We start from the raw sequence: 20,356 nt of genomic DNA on the forward strand, positions 1-20,356 counted from the left end.
AGATTCTAACCCCTTTCTACCAGATCTAAGTTCTATTTATACATTGAACTAAGATCGTGGCTTACATCATCACTCTAGGTCGTGGAGGTCGTGTAGGTCATGGCCTAAGATCGTGGCCTGAGTTGACGCCACGTGGTAGTGGGTGTGTTGGAAGTTGTGGAAATCCTGCATGGGTCCACTAACTCCTTGTTCGGTCGAAAACTGAGACCGAACTGCTTTGGTTGCCGATCTGAGAGTAGAGCTTGATGCCGACCTATGAGCAGAGCTTGATTGGTTGGCTTTTACCGAGCTGTAGGCTGAGGCCGAACTCTTTGGTAATGCCGAACTCCTCCGAACTCTTTGGTAATGCCGAACTTATACTCTTCCTTGGGCTTTGGGCTGATGGGCCGTCACTGCTGTTGGGTTTGTTTAGTTCGTACCCCATCATAGTACATTATTACTATGATTATTTATTGCTATTTTAGAAAGTACAGTACGATTGATGAAAGAAAATATTCATGAAATTATATCCATCATTATTTATTTGCTATGTCGAAAGAAAAGGAAATTGTTGAATGTGATTCTTCGACTATTTTTATTATTGCCTATTTCATGTCATATAAACAATTATTCATCGTATTTCATAATTCGTGTCATATAGTAACAGGGAGTAATAAAATAGATATAACTAAAGACTGGAATATTTATAAAATCGCCAATCCTGATCTAATTCCTCTATGTTGATATAAATATCTGAATGGCTACTAAACAATTACTGAATTAAACTGAGAATTTACAATTCAAAAAACAACTACAATAGTTAAATCATGCAACATTGACCAACCAAAAGAATGTTACTATAAATCATCATCCAGCACAACTATTCATCTATTTGTATGAATCTAACAATATGTATGAAAAATATAATTTCTCGTCACAATAAATTTGTACACAAGGATGGATCAAACATCATATCATTTTCTCAAATTTGTCAAGCCTTTTCACCCTCTGCATAGATGTGATGAGCAGAGTGAGGAAAACACCTACATTTCAAAGAATCATACATAAACAGATGAACTCATTGAGCAAAACAGAGGTTTCATGGCTCTTGAGAGCTCACCTGCAACGACGAAAGATCCATTTGCTATGGCTTCACTGCCTTGATTGACGAACGCGACGCCAAGATTCAAGAAGGTGCCTCCACAGACTGTGTACATAGTTGCCATTTGCAGTATGGTTGCTTTCCGAGCTGCTCTCTCCGACTGCAAAGGTTCACTAGTCGTGTCAAAACACAAAAACGAGCCCAAGTTGGTTCCCTACACAAAGAGGGAGAGAGATAATAACCTCCAGTACTCGGACTCTGAGCTTCAAATCTCCGGATTCAAGCTGTTTCACGATGTCTTCTATGCGTTGGATCCGGTAAGGCATGGAGATCGTCGTTGATCTTGCCTGGACCAGTACAAAAGTTGAAATTTTGGAAAAGAAATCAGAGTGTTTTGACTATTTTCCTTTAGAAATGAGACATGAAGGAAGTTTCATACATCATCAGCTTGTTTCCTTATTTCTTGAACGAGCTGTGGTCCAGTTGGGCGTTGCTGTCTCAAGTCTAGGAGCTCCTGCACAAGTTATACATACCGTATGAATGATCTTGACGCGTTTTTTTACATAGTTGAGGAGATCAGCAGAAGTAACGAACCTGAGCGTATGGTGCAGCAATCTTTGGGAAGGAAAATTCCGGATTCAGAGTGTATCCAATGCCTGCAGCAGAATGAATCTCTGTTAACCAAGCAAAATGTTCAAGAAATCAAGAAGCTCATGCTCAAACTTTGAAGTTCTTGCAACTTCAAGATAATTAGTCGTTTATCTGAATAAAAGCTCTGGATAGTCGTGGTTAGCTTGTTACAAGCCAGTTTTCGCCTTTTTCTTCCTATTCAAGAACACAAGCACTTACCTTCGAGTGTTGAAAATGCCCTCAGCACGAATGTGAAGGTGGAGGGAAACCGGAAGGGCTGGTCCGTTGCTATTGCAAATAGATCCTGCAAAAGAGAAACAAGAATCTTGAGCCTACTGCTCCCCCGTTGCTCGAGTTATCTGTCAATTTTTGCTATAAAAGTAGACATCATGCTAAAATTGGCCAAATTTCTCTGTGTATGTAGCAATTATTGGTAAAAGAAAGAAGAAGAATACTTTTTTTCAAGTGATGGATTAGGGACAAAAAACATACCTCACCAATTGCAGACAGAGTTTGCTGCTGATCTGGTCTTTGATTCAACAAATTATCCAAGAAGAACTGTACTGTTTTCCTGACCTAAACCCAAATATTGTTTTCATAAACAGAAACGCCAACGTACTCGATTTTCCTATTTGACATAAATCAACTACTTGCTTTAAATAGCATACCGAGGTCATGTCTCCAGTGGGCTGAAGTGCACCAAGATCTATGAGACCTTGCATCACCTGCACGGACATGTTACACAAAAATCCCATTTTACACGACAGTAGGTAAATGGTCTAGCAAGAAAAGAACCTTTTTTGCATCCTTCTCATAAACGGAATAGAAAAGATCCAACAGCCGCTCCCTTGTGAAGCTCTTGATCTCTCCCATCATGCCAAAGTCATAGTATATGAGGGCTTCATCGACATCAATGGCAAGATTTCCCGGGTGCGGATCAGCATGAAAGAAACCAGTCTTTAGTATCTGAAATGGTTGCCACAATGCAGGCAGTTATGCAGAGAGTTGAAAAGGAAAAAAAAAGGGAAAATTTGAAAATTGGCAGCAAGAGGATTACTTGAATCAAGTAGGCTTCAATAGCACGTGAAGAAATTCTAGATCGACTGTAACCGCGCCCGTCTATCAGATCCACCTGATTTATCTTAATTCCTGATTGAAATGATGAAATTTCAACACAAATACATGAGATTGAGGTGACATGGATTTTTAAAGGGATGTATGAATGTAAAATGAGAGTAATATACCAGGAACATACTCCAATGTCAGCACTTTCATTGCTGTATAATCCCAGTACACCATCTGGAAAGATCAAGAACGATATCCTCAATGAACAACATAACGAACATTGAGACACATTTCAGGAAAAAAGATTGGTTTTTTCGGGGCAATGGACCAAAAATGACTAAAAATGGCAATGAAATATGAATTGATTGTATGAATAATATTGTTTCGGGGCAAAGCTATGAAAGGAGGAAACATACAGGAACTCGGACCCACTTTATATTTCTAAAGTCGCGACGAAATCTATCAGCATTCTTTCCTTCATTAACATAATCGATTTCCTCATACAAGATCCTGAAATTACAGAGAGTCAATGAATGAAACATGCCACATTTGGTAGTAAACTTACAGTACGTTTTTTTGTGTAGCTTACTTTGCACATTCTTCGTATATTCCGACCCAATCCCTTGTCGGACCACCAAGAGTTTCACTCTTTTGGAAGTACTCAGCAATTAGCTTTAGATTTTCTGAAGAACGAGAGTATTACAGATCATGACATAAAGCAGTAGCAAAGCTACTTTATCTGAAATTATTGAGTAGCTAGCACTCACTAAGATCAATATCGAAGAGCTTCTTTAGTCCCGGTCTTTGGACTTTTACCACCACCGTCTCTCCGTTATGCAAGATAGCTCTGTGCACCTATCAAGATTTCCAAAAGACAATGAGCACGACATGTGAAAATGTGTAATATTTTGAAATTTTCTTGATTTTGTAGTTTTTTATTGGCACTGTGTGAACAGAAATTCCCTTCAACCCTATTCGTTGCCACCAAACTGCTTCATTTCACTTCTACTGTAGACATAAATCGAGAGAAGAGAGAAAAAGGTAAAGCAAACACCTGACCAAGGCTAGCAGCAGCTATCGGGAGGTCTTCAAACTCCTTGTATAACATATAAAGAGGAGCACCCAATTCCTTTTCTATGAAGCTCTTTGCTTTGCTTGGTGAAAATGCCGGTACTCTATCCTGAATCACGAGCCAAATAAATTTGATATGCTCAATCGTGAGGAGAGATATGAACTTGTAAATGGTACCTGCAGCTTAGCAAGCTCATCAACAAATTCTTTTGGAAACAGATCAGATCGCGTTGAGGATAATTGGCCAAGCTTGATGAAAGTGGGGCCAAGTTGCAGCACACATTCCCTTAACCACGAGGCAGTTTTTCGTCTCCTCTCCACCTGTGCGTATACATATATGCATCATGAATCCAATGTGATTACTAGAAAATGATGATGTTATATGTTAACCAATCAACCAACTCCACCTGCTTATCCTCGGAGAAGCCTCCAATGTAAGTCCACTTGGCATTGTCCAAGTAAACACGTGCACGAAGGGAAAGAACAAAGGACCACACATCTATACTCCTCTGGACAGAGTTATAGTTCTCATTTGCCCAACTGAAGCCTTCATCCGAAGGCAAAACTTTCAGCCCTTCAATAGGCGGAAGCACGCTGGTTCTTGATGTTTTTGGGGGACTCTTCACGATCTTCCCACCATTAACATTCCTCGTAGAGCCATTGACACCCTGTGATGGACTAACGGACACTGATTTTGCCTTCATGACCTCAGTCGTTGGCACCATTTTAGTTGCTCGCCCGTTTGTACCAACTTTTGTGGATAACTCTGTCTGCTGCATAGCAACCTGCAACCTACAGAGCTTTCGGGTTTTGACAAGGGCGTATACATCTTTGTCAAATCTTGAGAGGTCATGGTTTGATATGTTTCCTGAGAAACTAATATCTTCTCCTAATCTTCCTTGATTTGTTCGGCAAACACAGCTAAAGGAAGCTAGAATTGCAGCCATTTAGGGTTAATGCCTAAAACAAAGCAAATATTTGATCAATCACTCAAACAAAGTAACCACAAACAATATTTAGTCTAAAATGTCTAAAACAGAATATACTAAGCAAAGAAGTGCTTCAAGTTGCAACACAAAATGCCCTGATCACAACCAAGGCAAAGCAAAACAGTCCCAAATTATCTTCATGTGATACACAATCAACATTTGATTATCATGAGAGCAAGAACTCTACAAATACAGTATAACATGTGTAAACTATAGTAAATGATAAAAACAATTACTACAGCTCAAAGGGCGTCTAAATTCATCACTGAATCAAGCAAAAATACCCAATTCTAATCAAAGCCATCATTAAAAATCCAACCTTTTTCAGCATAAACCAATAAAGGGAAGAAATTACAGCTCGCAGCTCAAAATTCTTGAAAGAAAGAAAAATGAAGGGATCACGCAATCTCCAGAACTTTGCACTACGTTTTGCTTTAAAAGAGCAACCACTACTAAAACGTTGGACTCATATTGCGTTTGTGGGCTCTTCATTGGTCTGAATTGCATCTGACGTGTTGTGTTTTACTCCTCTTACTGAAAATCCAAATCATGATTGATGCATAGATTCTTTACGTTATTAAGTCTTGAAAATACCCAATTCTTAATTTTTTTCGTCAGTATTTCTGTCACTCAATTCTTGATTTTGGTTGGACCAGCATTTTTGGTGAATAGCGACTTTTACGGCATCAATAACCCCGCCCAGTTTCAGGCCCCAAGTCCCCTCCACGTCATCATTCCTCTACAGTTGCAGCCCATGCCCCAACTGCTCTAACCCTGCAGGCCACAACTCGGGCCGCAACTAATAAATGACACTATTCAGAACTTCAACATATTTAACTCGTAAATGCAGTTCGTTGAACAATGGAAACCGGGAAAATGCATTGTTCATTAGAAATCAACATTACATTTCCTAGACGAAGCAAATTAAAAATACTAGAAACCCGGGCCACAACTACTACTTCTTCATTTGGGCGCGAAGGTAGGCGATCATCTCACGATGCAATACGAGATCGAACTCCGACATCGTCGAGGTATCCCTCGATGTCAACTCCGTCGGCTGGCTCATCCACCATGTAATACTCATCTCCGACAAAGAGTCGGACATCTTATCCAGAGACGGATTGATCGGCGGTGGCACCATGGCAGAGTTGCTCGCAGTTGCCTTCCCCTTTGCTTTCCTCTTTGCCGCCTTTGTTCCCATCGGGCGGCTCTGAATGCTAGGAGAGGAGCCGAAGACGTCGTCGTCCGTCACGTTGAGGTCGATCGCCGCACCTCCTTCGCTCGAAGAGTAGTTTCCGGAGGCGGAAACTTTGGTTCTCTTCGCCGCCCCAGTTGCCGTCGGCTCGGCACCACTGGTGTACTTCGGGCTCTTCTCGACGAGCTTCCAAACGTCGAAGTACTTGAAGGCCTTCTTCCCGTCAGCGAAGAACGCCTCCTTCGACTTCTCGACGAGGTCCGCCTCGCTGTGCCCGCTCGGCCACATCCGGACTACGTTGGCCCACTTTCCATTCCACTTGCTCATATCCGCTTGGACCCAACCCCAATGCTTGCGCAGCTTCACGTAGCTACACTCGATCGACTCTTTAGGACGCCCAACGTTATACCTCTCAGCAATCCGCTCCCAAAAAACCTTGTCGAAAACGTTGTATCGTATATCGTATCGAAAATATCGATATGAAAGAATTTCATATCGTTATCGTATCGAAAGTTTCGATATATCGAATTTCGATATATCGAACTTTCGATATATAGAACTTTCGATATGGATAATATCAATATCGTTATCGTATCGATATTTCGATATATCGTACCAAAATTCGATATATCGATATATCAAATTTCGGTACGATATATCGAAATATCGATATCGTATTGAATACCTGTATATCGAAAATTATAATTTCAAAACTTAAAATTCACACAAAAAATAATAAAACTTCAACAAAATAAAATTAATAGTGTTCTTATCTCTATAATCAAAATACAACACAACCAAGTACAATTAAATGGATTTATATATATTTATAATTTTAAATTTTAGTATGTATTGAATTTCAATATGTTTCGATATATACGATATATATCGTATATTTGATATAAAACGATATATCGATATATATCGTATATTCGATATAAAACGATATATCGCGATATAAGGAAATTCATATTGTTATCGTATAAAAAACTTACGATACGGTATCGTATCGTATCGAAAATTTGATAATTTTTCGATATTTTTCAATACGATACGAGCGATATATCATATTTTCAATATTTTTCCCCAGCCCTAGATAGGGTCCTCGGCGACGTCGATGTAGTTCATCGCAAGCCACATTGTCTCTTGCGGACTGTACTTCTTCGGCCCATCCTCCTCGCCGACCTTGCCCTTGGCCCGCCCTTGAGCGGGCTCCATCTCACTGATCTCGAACTCTTCGGTGTTGACCGGCGATGTTACGTCGACGTTGCTATCGACTCCCGGACTAGGCGTCGGCTGCGATGGTGGCGACGCCGGCATGTACCAATTGTTTGAGTTAACGAACTCGTCCATCTGACGTTCATCGCTGTTGAACCACTACATTTACGACGAAACAAATGGTATAATAGAGGATTGAAATGGATAATACACGTAAGAATGATGGACGATAGTCTCGTATTTATAGACACAAAATCGAAAAAAAAAATGGGGACTTCGGCCCGGCCCGAAGATCATGCAGCGCTAGGCCGGGACTCGCGGGATGCGGCCCGTGACGCGTTAACGTCAGCTAGGCCGGGCCGTGGGACCGTCACCGAGCCGCAAATGCGGCCCCGGGGCCGGCCTGGGCCGTGACTCGCCTCCATCCAACGCTTGGGATGGGCCGGGACTCGCGATTTGCTGCCCTGCCCGACGCGTTATTGATGCTCTTATGAATTAATTTTAGTCGTTTTATACTATTCTCGACTATAATTCACATTGCTCTATTTCTTGTATTAAAATCAATGTAATAATAGTATAAAAAATTTATACAAATTGTATAGCATCATATAAAATTATTAAAATTCTCATAAATATAAGTGTATGTTTCTCCTTCCATCAATAAATTGAGTCCTTCATTGTTGCTGAGTGCACTTTTTACATTTATTTATATTAATGAGAAATATAAACTTTCTCCGGTTTTCATTAAATATCTCATATTTGACTAGTGCGATTTTAAGAAGTTATTTAACTTTACGAAATAGTTAGTGGTAAAAGTTTATGAAATATTAGTCATACTTTAGATTTATAATAATTGTGAGTAATGAGTTAGTAGAATACGAGATTCCCTTACCATAAATAATAAAAATGAAACAAAATATTTATTAGAGACCATCTAAATAAGGAAATACGATGCATTTAATTGAGATCTATATTTAAAACTCCATCCGTCTATCTGTAGTAGATGCGTTATGATGAGAGAATAAAGTAAGAGAGAGTAAGTAAGAGCGAAGAAAAGTTGTAACTTTTTGTAAAAAAGAAAACGACTCAGCTACAGTTGAACAATCCAAAAAAAATACGACTCAACTACAAAGGGACGGAGGGAGTACTTACTGTATAGTACTAGTTATAGTTGACCCAATTTTGGATTTCAAAGAGCTCTTATAAAAAAAACTAAGACCAAAAGTGGCCCATGTATCAATAAAGATCAGACCAAAAAATCATTCAGGCAGCCCAAATGAAAAGAACATAATAAAACCTAAGACACTCATAAGAGCATCTCCAACTATTGGGGACGGGCCGCGATGAGCGAGTCCTGGCCCGGGCCATACGTTAAACGGAGGAGATTTGTGGCCTTGGACGGTCCCGGTGCCGCAGTTGCATCCCGAGGCCGCTCCCGGGGTCCGGCCCGGCACAGGGTTAAGCGAGACAGGACGTGACGCTATGCGGTCCGCCCCGGCGTTATATGGGGTTCGGGCCTGACCGGAATTTTTTATTTTTTATTTTTTTTAATTCGAAAATTTATCTATAAATACCCCTCCATCAATTTTCATTTTTATTCAACTTCATTTCTCTTCCTCTCACACTATAAAATTCGAAAAATGTCTCATCGTCGTGAAGGTCAACGAGCAATCGAAGCTCAAATGGCCTGAATGTTAGAGACGGCGATGCCCGCAATCCAAGAAGAAATCAACTACGAGGTGGAACGCTACCAAGCTGCTATGTTTAATAGTTGTGAAATAGGTTGGAGTTGTGAATAGTGCAATTTAATAGTTGTGGTCCGGGTTGGGGCCTGCAGGGTTAGAGGAGTTGTGGCCTGGGACTCAAGTTTAGGGGAATGATGACGTGGAGGGGACTTGGGGCCTGAATTTGGGGTGGGGTTGGGAATGCTCTAAACTTTATACAACTAAATTAATTATGCTCTAAAAAAGTTAATTGTGCATTACTATGCAACCTAACCATCCATTTATTATGGACGAAGGCAGTTCCATGCATGAAAATAAACCCCACCATCACTTTGTACTTTCATTTTCATCAAATTCACTTGAAAACAAATCTCTCAATCATTAAAAATTAAAACATAGGTTGGTCAGCACATCAAAATATTAGGTTGCTGAGGTGAGTGACTATGTAAGTTAATGAATTATTAATGTAATTAATTGATTCGACCTTAAAAATTACTCCAGTATATGCCACAATATGCTACAAACCTTTTTTTTTTCTTGAAATTACATGGAATTACAAACTTAATTCCATGCAACATAGACAAATTTATCCAAGTATATAAGTAGAATATATGGCATGATTAAGTGCATTATTCTCTCATTGATCATTTTTTTTAAAATTTCGTAGTAATATTATTATACATTTATCAAAATACTTCAAACTACCAAAAACAAATTATTTTCAAAGATAAAAAAAATATACTCAAATAATGTAGACTATATGATGAGTTACAATTTGAGCCAAAAATGTAATTTAAAAAAAATGGTTTTCAACTGAAAGTGTTTTTGAGTTTTTTATTTTTATTTTACTACACTGAATGTACTACTCCACTAGTATTTATTACTCCTGGTCTAAAGATGTGTCAACTTTACTCTGAAACGCTCGTCTCTCAGTTTCTAAAATAACTTGATAAGGTCTGCTGCGAAAACCGAACAGTTGAATCTCCGATCATGGCTCTTGTTTTTCCCTTTTATTCCTTTATTTTATTTACAAGTTTTAGAAGCATTGCATTTTTGGATTCCTAAAGAATTACTTTTATGATTTTGAAATTTTTTCAGAAACCTGTTGTGATATGAGATTCTATTTTTTTTCCTGGAAAATTGTTAGCTCTGTTTCGACCTTCAATAATTTCTTGTTTCTGGGTAGATAATGATGGCTTCTGATACTGTGGAAAATCACATAGGTTTTGATTTGTTGTTAGGTTTGTAAATGATGGGATTTTATATCATGTAAACCTAAAAATTGGGTAAATTTACTCTTTTTAGCCTTAGCAATTGCATAGAAAATGGATCAACTAAAGAATTTGCTTTGAGAATAAGTCTAAAATAGGAAATTTGAGGTTAATTCTTTTAATAGTAGGATTATGGAATAGTGGTTTTGTGGAAAAAGTGTGTTTGGAGTAATGATCTGACGTTTCACTACTTTAAAGTTTGGAAGTTTGGATGACTGCAAATTTTCATATTGTATGCGTTAGGATTCGCACACACAAGGCTTTCACACACTCAATAAGATCACACACACACTCACTGTTGTATGAGATCACACAATGCAGAAAACACACACACTCACACTTTGAGTATTGAAGATGATAATCTTGGAGAGAAAACTGGAAAACTCTTTATTGATTAAACTCTACTCTAAACTACATACACGGTGAGCTATTTAAAGCTCTATAATCAAGTAGCAACTGCTACTAACTAACTACAAGAAGAATCAAGAAAGCAAGAAGAATAACCGCTACATCTCAGCTAACTAACTGCTGCTCCAACGGCTAGTTCGGCTAGGTTGCTTCTACCTTCTCGGTTCAAGACCGAACTCCTTCCTCGGCTCAATACCGAACTCCTTCTCGGCTTACAACCGAACTCCTTCTCGGCTTACAACCGAACTCTTCCTTCTCGGCTCATTCCAGCTCAACACCGAGCTTCCATACCGAGCTTCCATACCGACTTCTGCCTTCTTCTTCTTCTCGGCTAGTTCCAGGCTAGTTCCAGCTCGGTAAGCCGAGCTTACCGAACTCCTTTCTAGCCGAGCTTCTTCCAACTGAAATGAGCACTCCATTATTACAATTCTCCACCTGAGGGCTCATCTCAGTTCTTGCACAAACATTGATCAATTTCTTGCAATGATCAAACTTGTCTCTACCTAGAGACTTTGTTAGCATGTCAGCCGGATTGTGCAAGGTGTTAATCTTAATCACCTTCACTCTCCCCTTTTCAATCTCATCTCTAATGAAATGCAACTTTATGTCTATGTGCTTGCTCCTTTCATGAAAACCCGGATGTTTAGCCAAGCACATAGCTGAGCTGCTGTCACAATGAATCACCATTGTCTTTTGGTCAAAACCAAAGTCAGAAATCACTCCCTGAATCCAAAAACTCTCCTGTACAGCTGCAGTGAGAGCTATATACTCTGATTCTGTTGTTGAGAGAGCAACAACACTTTGCAACCCTGACTTCCAGCTGATTACAGTTCCAAACATGGTGAAAAGATAACCTGTTTGGGACTTTCTGTTGTCCAGGTTTGCAGCATAGTCTGCATCACAATAGCCCTGCACAACCTCCTCAGATTCACCTTCCCAGCCATTGAACACAATCCCCCAGTCCTTAGTTGACTTCATGTACCTCAATATCCACTTAAGAGCATTCCAATGCTCCTTCCCCGGGTCTGCCATGTATCTGCTAGTCACTGAGATAGCATGAGCCAAATCTGGTCTTGTACAAATCATAGTGTACATAACACTTCCAACCACACTAGCATAAGGGATAGCCTCCATCTCATCAGCCTCTTGCTTAGTTTTAGGGGCTTGTTCCTTTGATAGCTTAAAACTCTGGGACAGAGGAGTTGATGCAGCTTTTGCATTTTCCATTTTGAATCTCTGCAAAACTTTCTCAATATAGTCAGTTTGCAGCATCCACAGCTTCTTGCAGCCTCTATCTCTCTGAATATGTATGCCTAGGATCTTCCTTGACTCTCCTAGATCCTTCATTTCAAAGCTTGACTTCAGATCTTGTTTAACTTTCTGAATTTCTGTCATAGAAGGCCCTGCAAGTAGCATATCATCCACATAGAGTAATAGGTAGGCAACGGGAGTCCTGCCTGCCTTCTTGATGTAGATGCAATCATCATATTCTGACTTGGAGAAGCCAATCTTCTTCATCTGTGCATCAAACTTCTTATTCCACTGTCTAGGACTTTGCTTAAGTCCATAAAGACTTTTCTGTAACAGGCACACCTTGCCTTCTTCTCCAATCTTCACATAGCCCTCTGGCTGTTCCATGAAGATAGTTTCCTCTAGATCTCCATTGAGGAAGGCTGTCTTCACATCAAGCTGTTGTAGCTCCCAGTCAAGCTGATTCACCACAGCCAATAGAATCCTAATCGAAGTATGCTTCACAACAGGTGCAAACACTTCATTGAAATCGATTCCCTCCTGCTGTGTAAAGCCTCTAGCCACCAGCCTTGCCTTGAACCTGATTCTGTCTTTATCAGTGGTTTCTACCTTCTTTTTAAACAACCACTTGCAACTGATCAGCTTCCTCTCCTTTCCATCTGTATTCAGCTTGGATTTGTCCACCAAAATCCATGTTTTGTTCTTGAGTAAAGACTCTATTTCCTCATTCATGGCTTCAATCCATCTTTCTCTATCTTTACTCTGCATAGCTTCTTTATATGTGAGTGGATCTGCACCATCAATACCTTCAGCTGCACACAGAGCATAATACACAACATCAGAGAACTTTGTTGGTGGCCTTGTTTCTCTTCTAACTCTGTCCCTTGCAAGCTGATAGTCTCTGATAGAGTCTGATATAGACTCACCAGCCTGGTTGCCCTGAGTTGGAGCCTCTTCTTTATCTGAATCAGACTCACTCCCTGAGTCAATAACTCCACCTGCTCCTAGGCCAACCCCCACAGGCTCCACCTTGAAGAAATCACCCTCATCTTCATTGGAGTCCGGCTTATCTTTCAGGAATGGCATCTGATCCTCCAAGAACACCACATCCCTACTCACCAAGACCTTCTGCTTACCGGGCTCAATACACCAGAGCCTATACCCCTTAACACCCCTCTGATACCCCAGCAAGATACATTTCAGAGCCCTAGCTTCAAGCTTACTTTGCCTAGCATGAGCATAGGCCACACACCCAAACACCTTGTATTTTGAGTAGTCACTATGAGCTCCATACCACATGTGATCAGGAGTTTCATATTTCAGGGCAGTAGATGGGCATTTATTGATGAGATAGGCTGCTGTATACACAGCCTCACCCCAGAATCTGCTGCTCAAACCAGACCCAAGAAGTAGGCACCTCACCCTCTCTAGGATTGTCCTATTCATCCTTTCCACAACACCATTTTGCTGAGGATTACCAGGAACAGTCCGGTGCCTCTTCATACCCTTCTCTTTACAAAACAGATCAAACTCAGCAGACAAGAACTCTAGGCCATTGTCTGTCCTTAAGCATTTAACACTTCTACCCTTCTCTAGCTCAACCTCCTTACACCATATCTTGAACTTTGTGAGTGTTTCAGATTTTTCTTTAAGAATATATACCCACAACTTTCTTGTATAGTCATCAATGATAGCTAGATAATATTTTCCTCCACCAATTGAACACACCGGTGAAGGCCCCCAAAGATCACTATGTATGTAGTCTAAAGGGGCTGTAGAAGAGTGAATACCTGTAGGATAGGGTGCCTTCTTAGCCTTTCCAAGTATACACTGCTCACAGGGGTCCATCTTGTTGAAATCTCCAGAGATCAGACCCTTCTTGATGAGTTCTTTCAAGCTTCCTTCGGCTGGGTGGCCCAATCTCTTGTGCCATAGCATTATGGAATCATCTGACACTGCATTGCTTTCTCCATCAACAGCCTTAGCCTTCAGATAATAGAGAATATGCTCTCTGTCAGCCTCCATCATCACTGCATCTCCAGATTTCACAAACAATTTTCCTTGACTCATCAATATGGTGAACCCTTTCTGTTCCAGCATTCCCAATGAGATGAGGTTCCTCTTTACTTCTGGAATATACCTCACCCCAGTTAGGATCTTTATAGAGCCATCTTGTAGGCTTAGCTTTACCTTCCCTATTCCTTTGATCTGACAAATGTGGTTATTACCAAGAACAACCGTACCCGATGCTTCTTGAAGATCATGAAACCAGCTTCTATTGGGGCACATATGGAAGCTGCACCCCGAGTCCATTATCCACCTATGACTGACCCCACTATCACTGATATTCATGAGTTGAGCCGGGGGATCAGCACTCTCCACACAATCAGATTGATTGTGTCCCTCAGAGGCCATCTTTCTCTTCCATGCATGACAATCTTTCTTCAAATGTCCAGGTTTCTTGCACCAATAGCAAGCTCTGGTTTCCTTCTGAGCATCTGAACTTGAGGGTTTAGGGCCCTCAAACTTCTTCTTGAAGTTCTGCTTCTTGAACTTCTTCACATTCAAGGCCTCTGCAGCTTGAACATTGGAGCTTGCAGAGCCTCTGTTGGCTGTCTTCTGGAGTTCTTTGGCCATCAAGGCTGAATAGACTTCTGCATAGGTGATAGGTTTATCTCTTCCATAGATAATTGCATCACTTAGCTGGTCATACGAGCTAGGCAAGGCATTCAATGTGAGAATGGCCTTATCCTCATCTGAGATCTTGACATCAACAGATCCCAGGTCATCAATGATCTTGTTGAACTCCTCTAGCTGCTCAATGATGGACCTATCTCCAGAAAAACTATAGGCATACAGCCTCTTCTTGAGATACAGCCGGTTAGCCAAGGATTTGGCCAAGTAAACTTCATCTAACTTGTCCAAGATCTCCACCGCAGTCTTGGCTTCTTGAACTTCCCTCAAGACCTTATCTCCAAGGCACAGAATCACTGCAGAATGTGCCTTGAGCTGCATTTCCTCCATCTTTGCCTGAGCTTTTTCATCAAGCACTGGAGCCTTTCCTTTCTCCTCTGGTTTTGCAAGAACTGCCGCCAAGCCTTGTTGAATTAAAACCGCCTTCATCTTCATCTTCCACAGGCCATAATCATTCTTGCCTGTGAACTTTTCTGCATCAAGCCTTGCTGCCATCTCTGAAACCGTTTGATCCTCTGCAAATCAGTTTCAATATCCCTTTCCCACAGACGGCGCCACTTGTTAGGATTCGCACACACAAGGCTTTCACACACTCAATAAGATCACACACACACTCACTGTTGTATGAGATCACACAATGCAGAAAACACACACACTCACACTTTGAGTATTGAAGATGATAATCTTGGAGAGAAAACTGGAAAACTCTTTATTGATTAAACTCTACTCTAAACTACATACACGGTGAGCTATTTAAAGCTCTATAATCAAGTAGCAACTGCTACTAACTAACTACAAGAAGAATCAAGAAAGCAAGAAGAATAACCGCTACATCTCAGCTAACTAACTGCTGCTCCAACGGCTAGTTCGGCTAGGTTGCTTCTACCTTCTCGGTTCAAGACCGAACTCCTTCCTCGGCTCAATACCGAACTCCTTCTCGGCTTACAACCGAACTCCTTCTCGGCTTACAACCGAACTCTTCCTTCTCGGCTCATTCCAGCTCAACACCGAGCTTCCATACCGAGCTTCCATACCGACTTCTGCCTTCTTCTTCTTCTCGGCTAGTTCCAGGCTAGTTCCAGCTCGGTAAGCCGAGCTTACCGAACTCCTTTCTAGCCGAGCTTCTTCCAACTGAAATGAGCACTCCATTATTACAGTATGGCAAGAAAACTCACTATTGTCATGATAAAATTCAGCCAAACTTGAATAAAAAGATAGTACTTCAAAATATGTGATCTGTATTTACATTGATTTCAATAAAAGTTGGTTTATTACAAGTGATTCCATCATTTGCAGCTCGAGCAAAATGGGGCAGGGCCTGGTGCAAGAAGCTCTCACGCCGTTGCTGTTGTTGGGCAGAAGGCATATGCATTCGGGGTGAGTTCTCGCCCCGAGTCCCCGTGGACAACCACCTCTACGTGTTCGATCTCACTACCCGGACATGGAAGGTGGCCGATGCCAAGGGAGACATCCCTCCCCCTCGCGTTGGCGTGACAATGGCGTCCATTGCTGAGACCATCTACGTCTTCGGAGGTAGGGACGCCACACATAAGGAGCTAAACGAGTTCTACTCCTTCGACACCGCCACGGATACGTGGACCCTCCTCTTGTCCGGCCCCCCTCACCGGAGCTACCACTCGATGACGGCTGATGGGAGACGCGTGTACATTTTTGGAGGGTGCGGGGGTGCGGGAAGGCTGAACGATCTGTGGGCCTACGATGTTGTGGATAAGAAGTGGATCAGGTTTCCCCTGCCCGGGGAGAAGTGCAAGCCGAGGGGCGGCCCGGGACTGGCTTCGGTTCAAGGGAAGATTTGGGTTGTGTATGGTTTCTCTGGCGAGGAGCTGGACGATGTTCATTGCTTCGACCCAAGAGCAGGGAGATGGACCTGCGTGGAGACATCGGGCGAGAAGCCGACTCCTCGGAGCATGTTTTCAAGTGTAGGTATAGGGAAGTATATCTTCATTCATGGTGGAGAGATTGATCCAAGTGATTTAGGTCATGTTGGAGCAGGTAAATTCTCCAAAGAGGTGTATGCTTTGGACACCGAGACAAAGGAATGGAAGCGTTGGGACAACGACGAGCCGGGTTTGGCTCCTGGGGAGCGAGGTTGGTGCGCATTTTCTGGTGGCCAGTGCGACGAGCGCCCAGGGTTGCTGGTTTACGGTGGCAATTCGCCAAGCAACGACCGGCTTGACGATATCTTCTTCTTCACTCCTAGCATTTGATGGAACTCTAAACCCATGGTTTGTAATTAGTTTTCTGTGAAAATTTGGTAGGGTTAGATGATGACTGGTTGGTTTGTGGGATCCTTTTGTTCGTATTTGCTATGGCCATTCGAGGCGTTTTCTAATTAACTCTAATATATTGATTAACTTAATGAAGAAATACTTAATTAATTCTAATATATTGATTAAATATCTCAATTTTTACTTAAAATAGAATTAGTGACAAAGAATATTATTTTAATTTTAATTTCAAAATATATGCAATGTTAAGTAAGCCCAATAGTAGAAGAGCTTTATTAGCTGTGACCTTTTATCAATAATGCCTTTCAAACGAATTGCATAAGGCCCAAATAAAATCTACCCACTTTCTCTCCATCGCCTACTCTCTCTATCTCTCTGTCTCCTCCGCACAGTTTCAGAAACAATGGCGGAACATAGTAGTAAAGCCCTCTTGGAGCTGGAAGCCAAGCGAGGCGGCGTCTCCTCCACCTCAAACTTAGGTAGCAGAATCCATTTATCAACTGATTTATATTCCTATCTCTGTCTCTCTCTTCAGCTTTCTTGTTTTTCCCTCTTCTTAATGCTCAGCGAAGATTTGCGTGTGCCAATTTTGCAGAATCACTCTTTGTATGCAAGAAAGATCCAACCTTTACTCCTTCTGATGCTTCTCGTCAGAAGCCCACCATGGCTCCTCTGCCCAAGAGCCAATGTAGTGAATGATAAGCCCTTTATGTTTTCTTGGAAATTATCGGCTGTGTTGTTTTTTAATCAACAATTCACTTCATATTGTTGGTGTATTGCCCAAAATTGTAGAAAATCTCATTGCAAAATTGCTGCCTTTGCTTCTGTTGTGGACTTTTAACATTCAGAAATCAAGCTCATGTTTTGGGAAAATAAGTTAATTGATGTTTTTAATCAATAATTTACTTCAGGTTGTGGGTGTAATGTGATGCTTGTAGAAAATATCATTGCAAAAATGGTGTTTTTGCTTCTGTTGTGGATTTTAAACACTGTTTAATAAAGCAAGCTCATGTTTTGTGAGGATAGGTTGATTCATGTTTTTACTCTGATTATACTGAACACAAGAACTTAGACAAGCTGTTTAGGGCTATGGTTAGCTGCTTTAGGTTTGATCTTAAGTTTCTTGATAACTTATCATCGGATTGTTTGTTTAATGCTCCACCATTGATTCTGTGATCCGGGTGCTGCAAAAAAGTGGCACTGCTTGATATGTAGACTTCCTGTAATAGGAAACTGATCAAAAACAGTTGCATATGATGATGAATTTGATCTGTTTGAGCCTTGAGGTGAGGTACCTATTATAATATGTGGGGCTGAAAAACCGGTAATGCTTTTTTGCTTGGAGATGTATAGATTGGAATGGAAGAGGCTGTTGATCCAACCAGTTGCATGTGATGAAGTGATTTGCTGAAGTTGTTAGTTTTGAGACGAGGGGCCTATTATGTTCATTGGGTGCTGAAAAACCAGCATTTTTTTGCATGTAGTTTATCTGGTCGAGGTTCTTGTTTCTTTAAGGGGTTCTACCATTAGATGATTACATTCTTGACTACTTTGGTACTATATGTTCTGTATGCTAATTGTGCAACACATGGTTTTAATAACTGAACTTGTGTGTCCTTTGGTGAAAATTGGTTTGATAGTAACGGGGGAAGTCTCTTGCTACTTGCAGTTTTGGGAAAGGTGAAAGACTTCTTAGGAGTTTTATCAGAATCAAACAAGAAACTGATGGAGGATGCAAAGGCACAATCTTGCTTCCTTTTCTAGTTTCTACCTTCTTATATTTGATTGTTAGTTTCTCAAACACGAGCTCTGACCGTGGTTCCTACTAAATGCAGGAACGCCCCGATAACTATGACATTGAAGTGATCAGCGGAGACGAGTCTAAATACATCGAGATGGTAATTGGTAAACAGTACTAGTGTGTTAAAGTTTGAGACTTTGTGGTTATTTATTCTTACTTATTCTTGTTGACAGGATCTGATGTTGGGTATTGCTGATCTTCACACCCCGGAGGCAGTTGCTGCAGCCGAGTCTGCAATGGCCGGTTATCAGCCACCAGCTCGCCTGGAGGAGAGCAGCAGTGGATCAGAAGACGAAGATAGCAGTGATGACGAAGAAGAGAGGAATCACAAATCAGATTCTGAAGCCGGCTCAGAATCTGCGAAGCTCAGGTTGGATGCAGGAGATTTTTCATGTCGAGAATCGAAGAAACGGAAGGCCAAAATTATTGAGCTTTAGGATTGACATTTGATGAAATTTGCACAAAAGTCTCAAGAATTGACATAGTTTCAGCTATGGAATTTGGTGATGCTGAGTTTTAAGCATTTTGTTTGATCATTTATGCTTTTGTTTTTAGTCATAATGTTTCTTCATTTGTCCGACTCTACGGTGTTGTAGCTCCGCCACAACTAAGTAGATAACATCTGTGTTGAAGTTATATGACATAAAAATGATCTAAATTTTGTATTCTTATCATGTTTTATTTATTTTTCTTCTCTGCCAATCCACACTATATTTTTAAATTGTCAAAATTAATAGAGTCCAACCTACCAAATTGAAAATTCCAAAGTCTTAAACGCCGGTCCTAAGACATTTATTACTACTATAACTTATAAGTGAGTTTTGACTATCTTTTACCATAAATCAATACTACTATCTTTTATTTAATAAATAATACTAGTATTATTGACCATCTTTATAATGCATATTATATAATAAAATACAAAATATAAATAGATATATAGCGGTGAAATCCCTTTAACAAAATACTGCTACTACTACTACTGCTTGTTTATGGGACGATTTAATCCTCTAAATTTCTAAATATACCCAGATCCCATTATGACTATGTTTCTATAGTTTTAATCTCCTCATAAGTCATTTTATCCCCATAAAAAGAAAAAGAAAAATTGTCTCCTTCTCCTAAGTCCTAAGTCACATTGTTAATTAAACCCAATATCTACTCCAAAATATACATAAACCATTGAATATATACAATTAAAATTGCAAACCAAAAGTCTTGGGTCACTACATTCTCTCTCTCAAAAAAATCATGTCTCATTACGATGATCAAATGAAAAACCATTCAGACAGATTCAAATATCTGAAGAAGATCACTCAAATCCTCCTCCCACTCTCTCTTCTCACTCTCTGCCTCTCTCACTCCTCTCTCACACCTCTCTTTCTCCAATCCTATGACTATCTCTACTCCAACTTCAATTTCAACTTCAAATTCATATTCAAGCTCTTCACCTACACAACTGAGAGGAACTCCATCTTCCTCTTATGCAATGGGATTCTTGTTTTCATCATACAATCATCCGGCCTCATTAGCAAGATCACCAGCTCGAGAACTCAGGCTGAGAAAAGGGGTGTTGAGAAAGTAGATATTCTTGATGAAAAAATCAACCTTGATGCAGATTTAGTTGAAGAAGATTTGCACATGGGAAAATGGGATAAACGTGATGATGATGAAGAAGACGATGAAGGGATTGACAGAGAAGAGTTGAA

The 20,356-nt window shown here is 40.6% G+C and overlaps 2 protein-coding genes and 1 pseudogene across 2 annotated transcripts; 2 read left to right on the plus strand and 1 right to left on the minus strand.

Annotated features, from left to right (window-relative positions):
- Window positions 1-751: 751 nt before the first annotated feature.
- Window positions 752-5,360, minus strand: LOC121746238 (protein ACTIVITY OF BC1 COMPLEX KINASE 7, chloroplastic-like). Its single transcript, XM_042140174.1, has 18 exons — window positions 5,156-5,360; window positions 4,255-4,807; window positions 4,025-4,168; window positions 3,831-3,956; window positions 3,544-3,631; window positions 3,366-3,459; window positions 3,193-3,286; window positions 2,956-3,010; window positions 2,769-2,860; window positions 2,507-2,677; window positions 2,380-2,436; window positions 2,204-2,287; window positions 1,931-2,015; window positions 1,676-1,737; window positions 1,521-1,595; window positions 1,324-1,428; window positions 1,100-1,241; window positions 752-1,022 (listed from the first exon to the last, which is right to left on the minus strand). Exons 2-18 carry the CDS (start codon window positions 4,792-4,794, stop codon window positions 949-951), a joined length of 2,088 nt encoding a protein of 695 aa, XP_041996108.1. The 5' UTR covers window positions 4,795-4,807; window positions 5,156-5,360; the 3' UTR covers window positions 752-948.
- Window positions 5,361-15,755: 10,395 nt separating this feature from the next.
- LOC121746153 lies at window positions 15,756-16,825 on the plus strand (annotated as a pseudogene).
- Window positions 16,826-17,145: 320 nt separating this feature from the next.
- Window positions 17,146-19,312, plus strand: LOC121745544. The gene is made up of 5 exons (XM_042139498.1): window positions 17,146-17,325; window positions 17,442-17,534; window positions 18,516-18,586; window positions 18,682-18,744; window positions 18,821-19,312. The coding sequence occupies exons 1-5, from the start codon at window positions 17,250-17,252 to the stop codon at window positions 19,082-19,084; spliced, it is 567 nt and encodes a 188-aa protein (XP_041995432.1). The 5' UTR covers window positions 17,146-17,249; the 3' UTR covers window positions 19,085-19,312.
- The last annotated feature ends 1,044 nt before the right edge of the window (window positions 19,313-20,356 follow it).

This window comes from Salvia splendens, chromosome 8 (assembly GCF_004379255.2).
Source record: "Salvia splendens isolate huo1 chromosome 8, SspV2, whole genome shotgun sequence".
Taxonomy (NCBI): domain Eukaryota; kingdom Viridiplantae; phylum Streptophyta; class Magnoliopsida; order Lamiales; family Lamiaceae; genus Salvia; species Salvia splendens.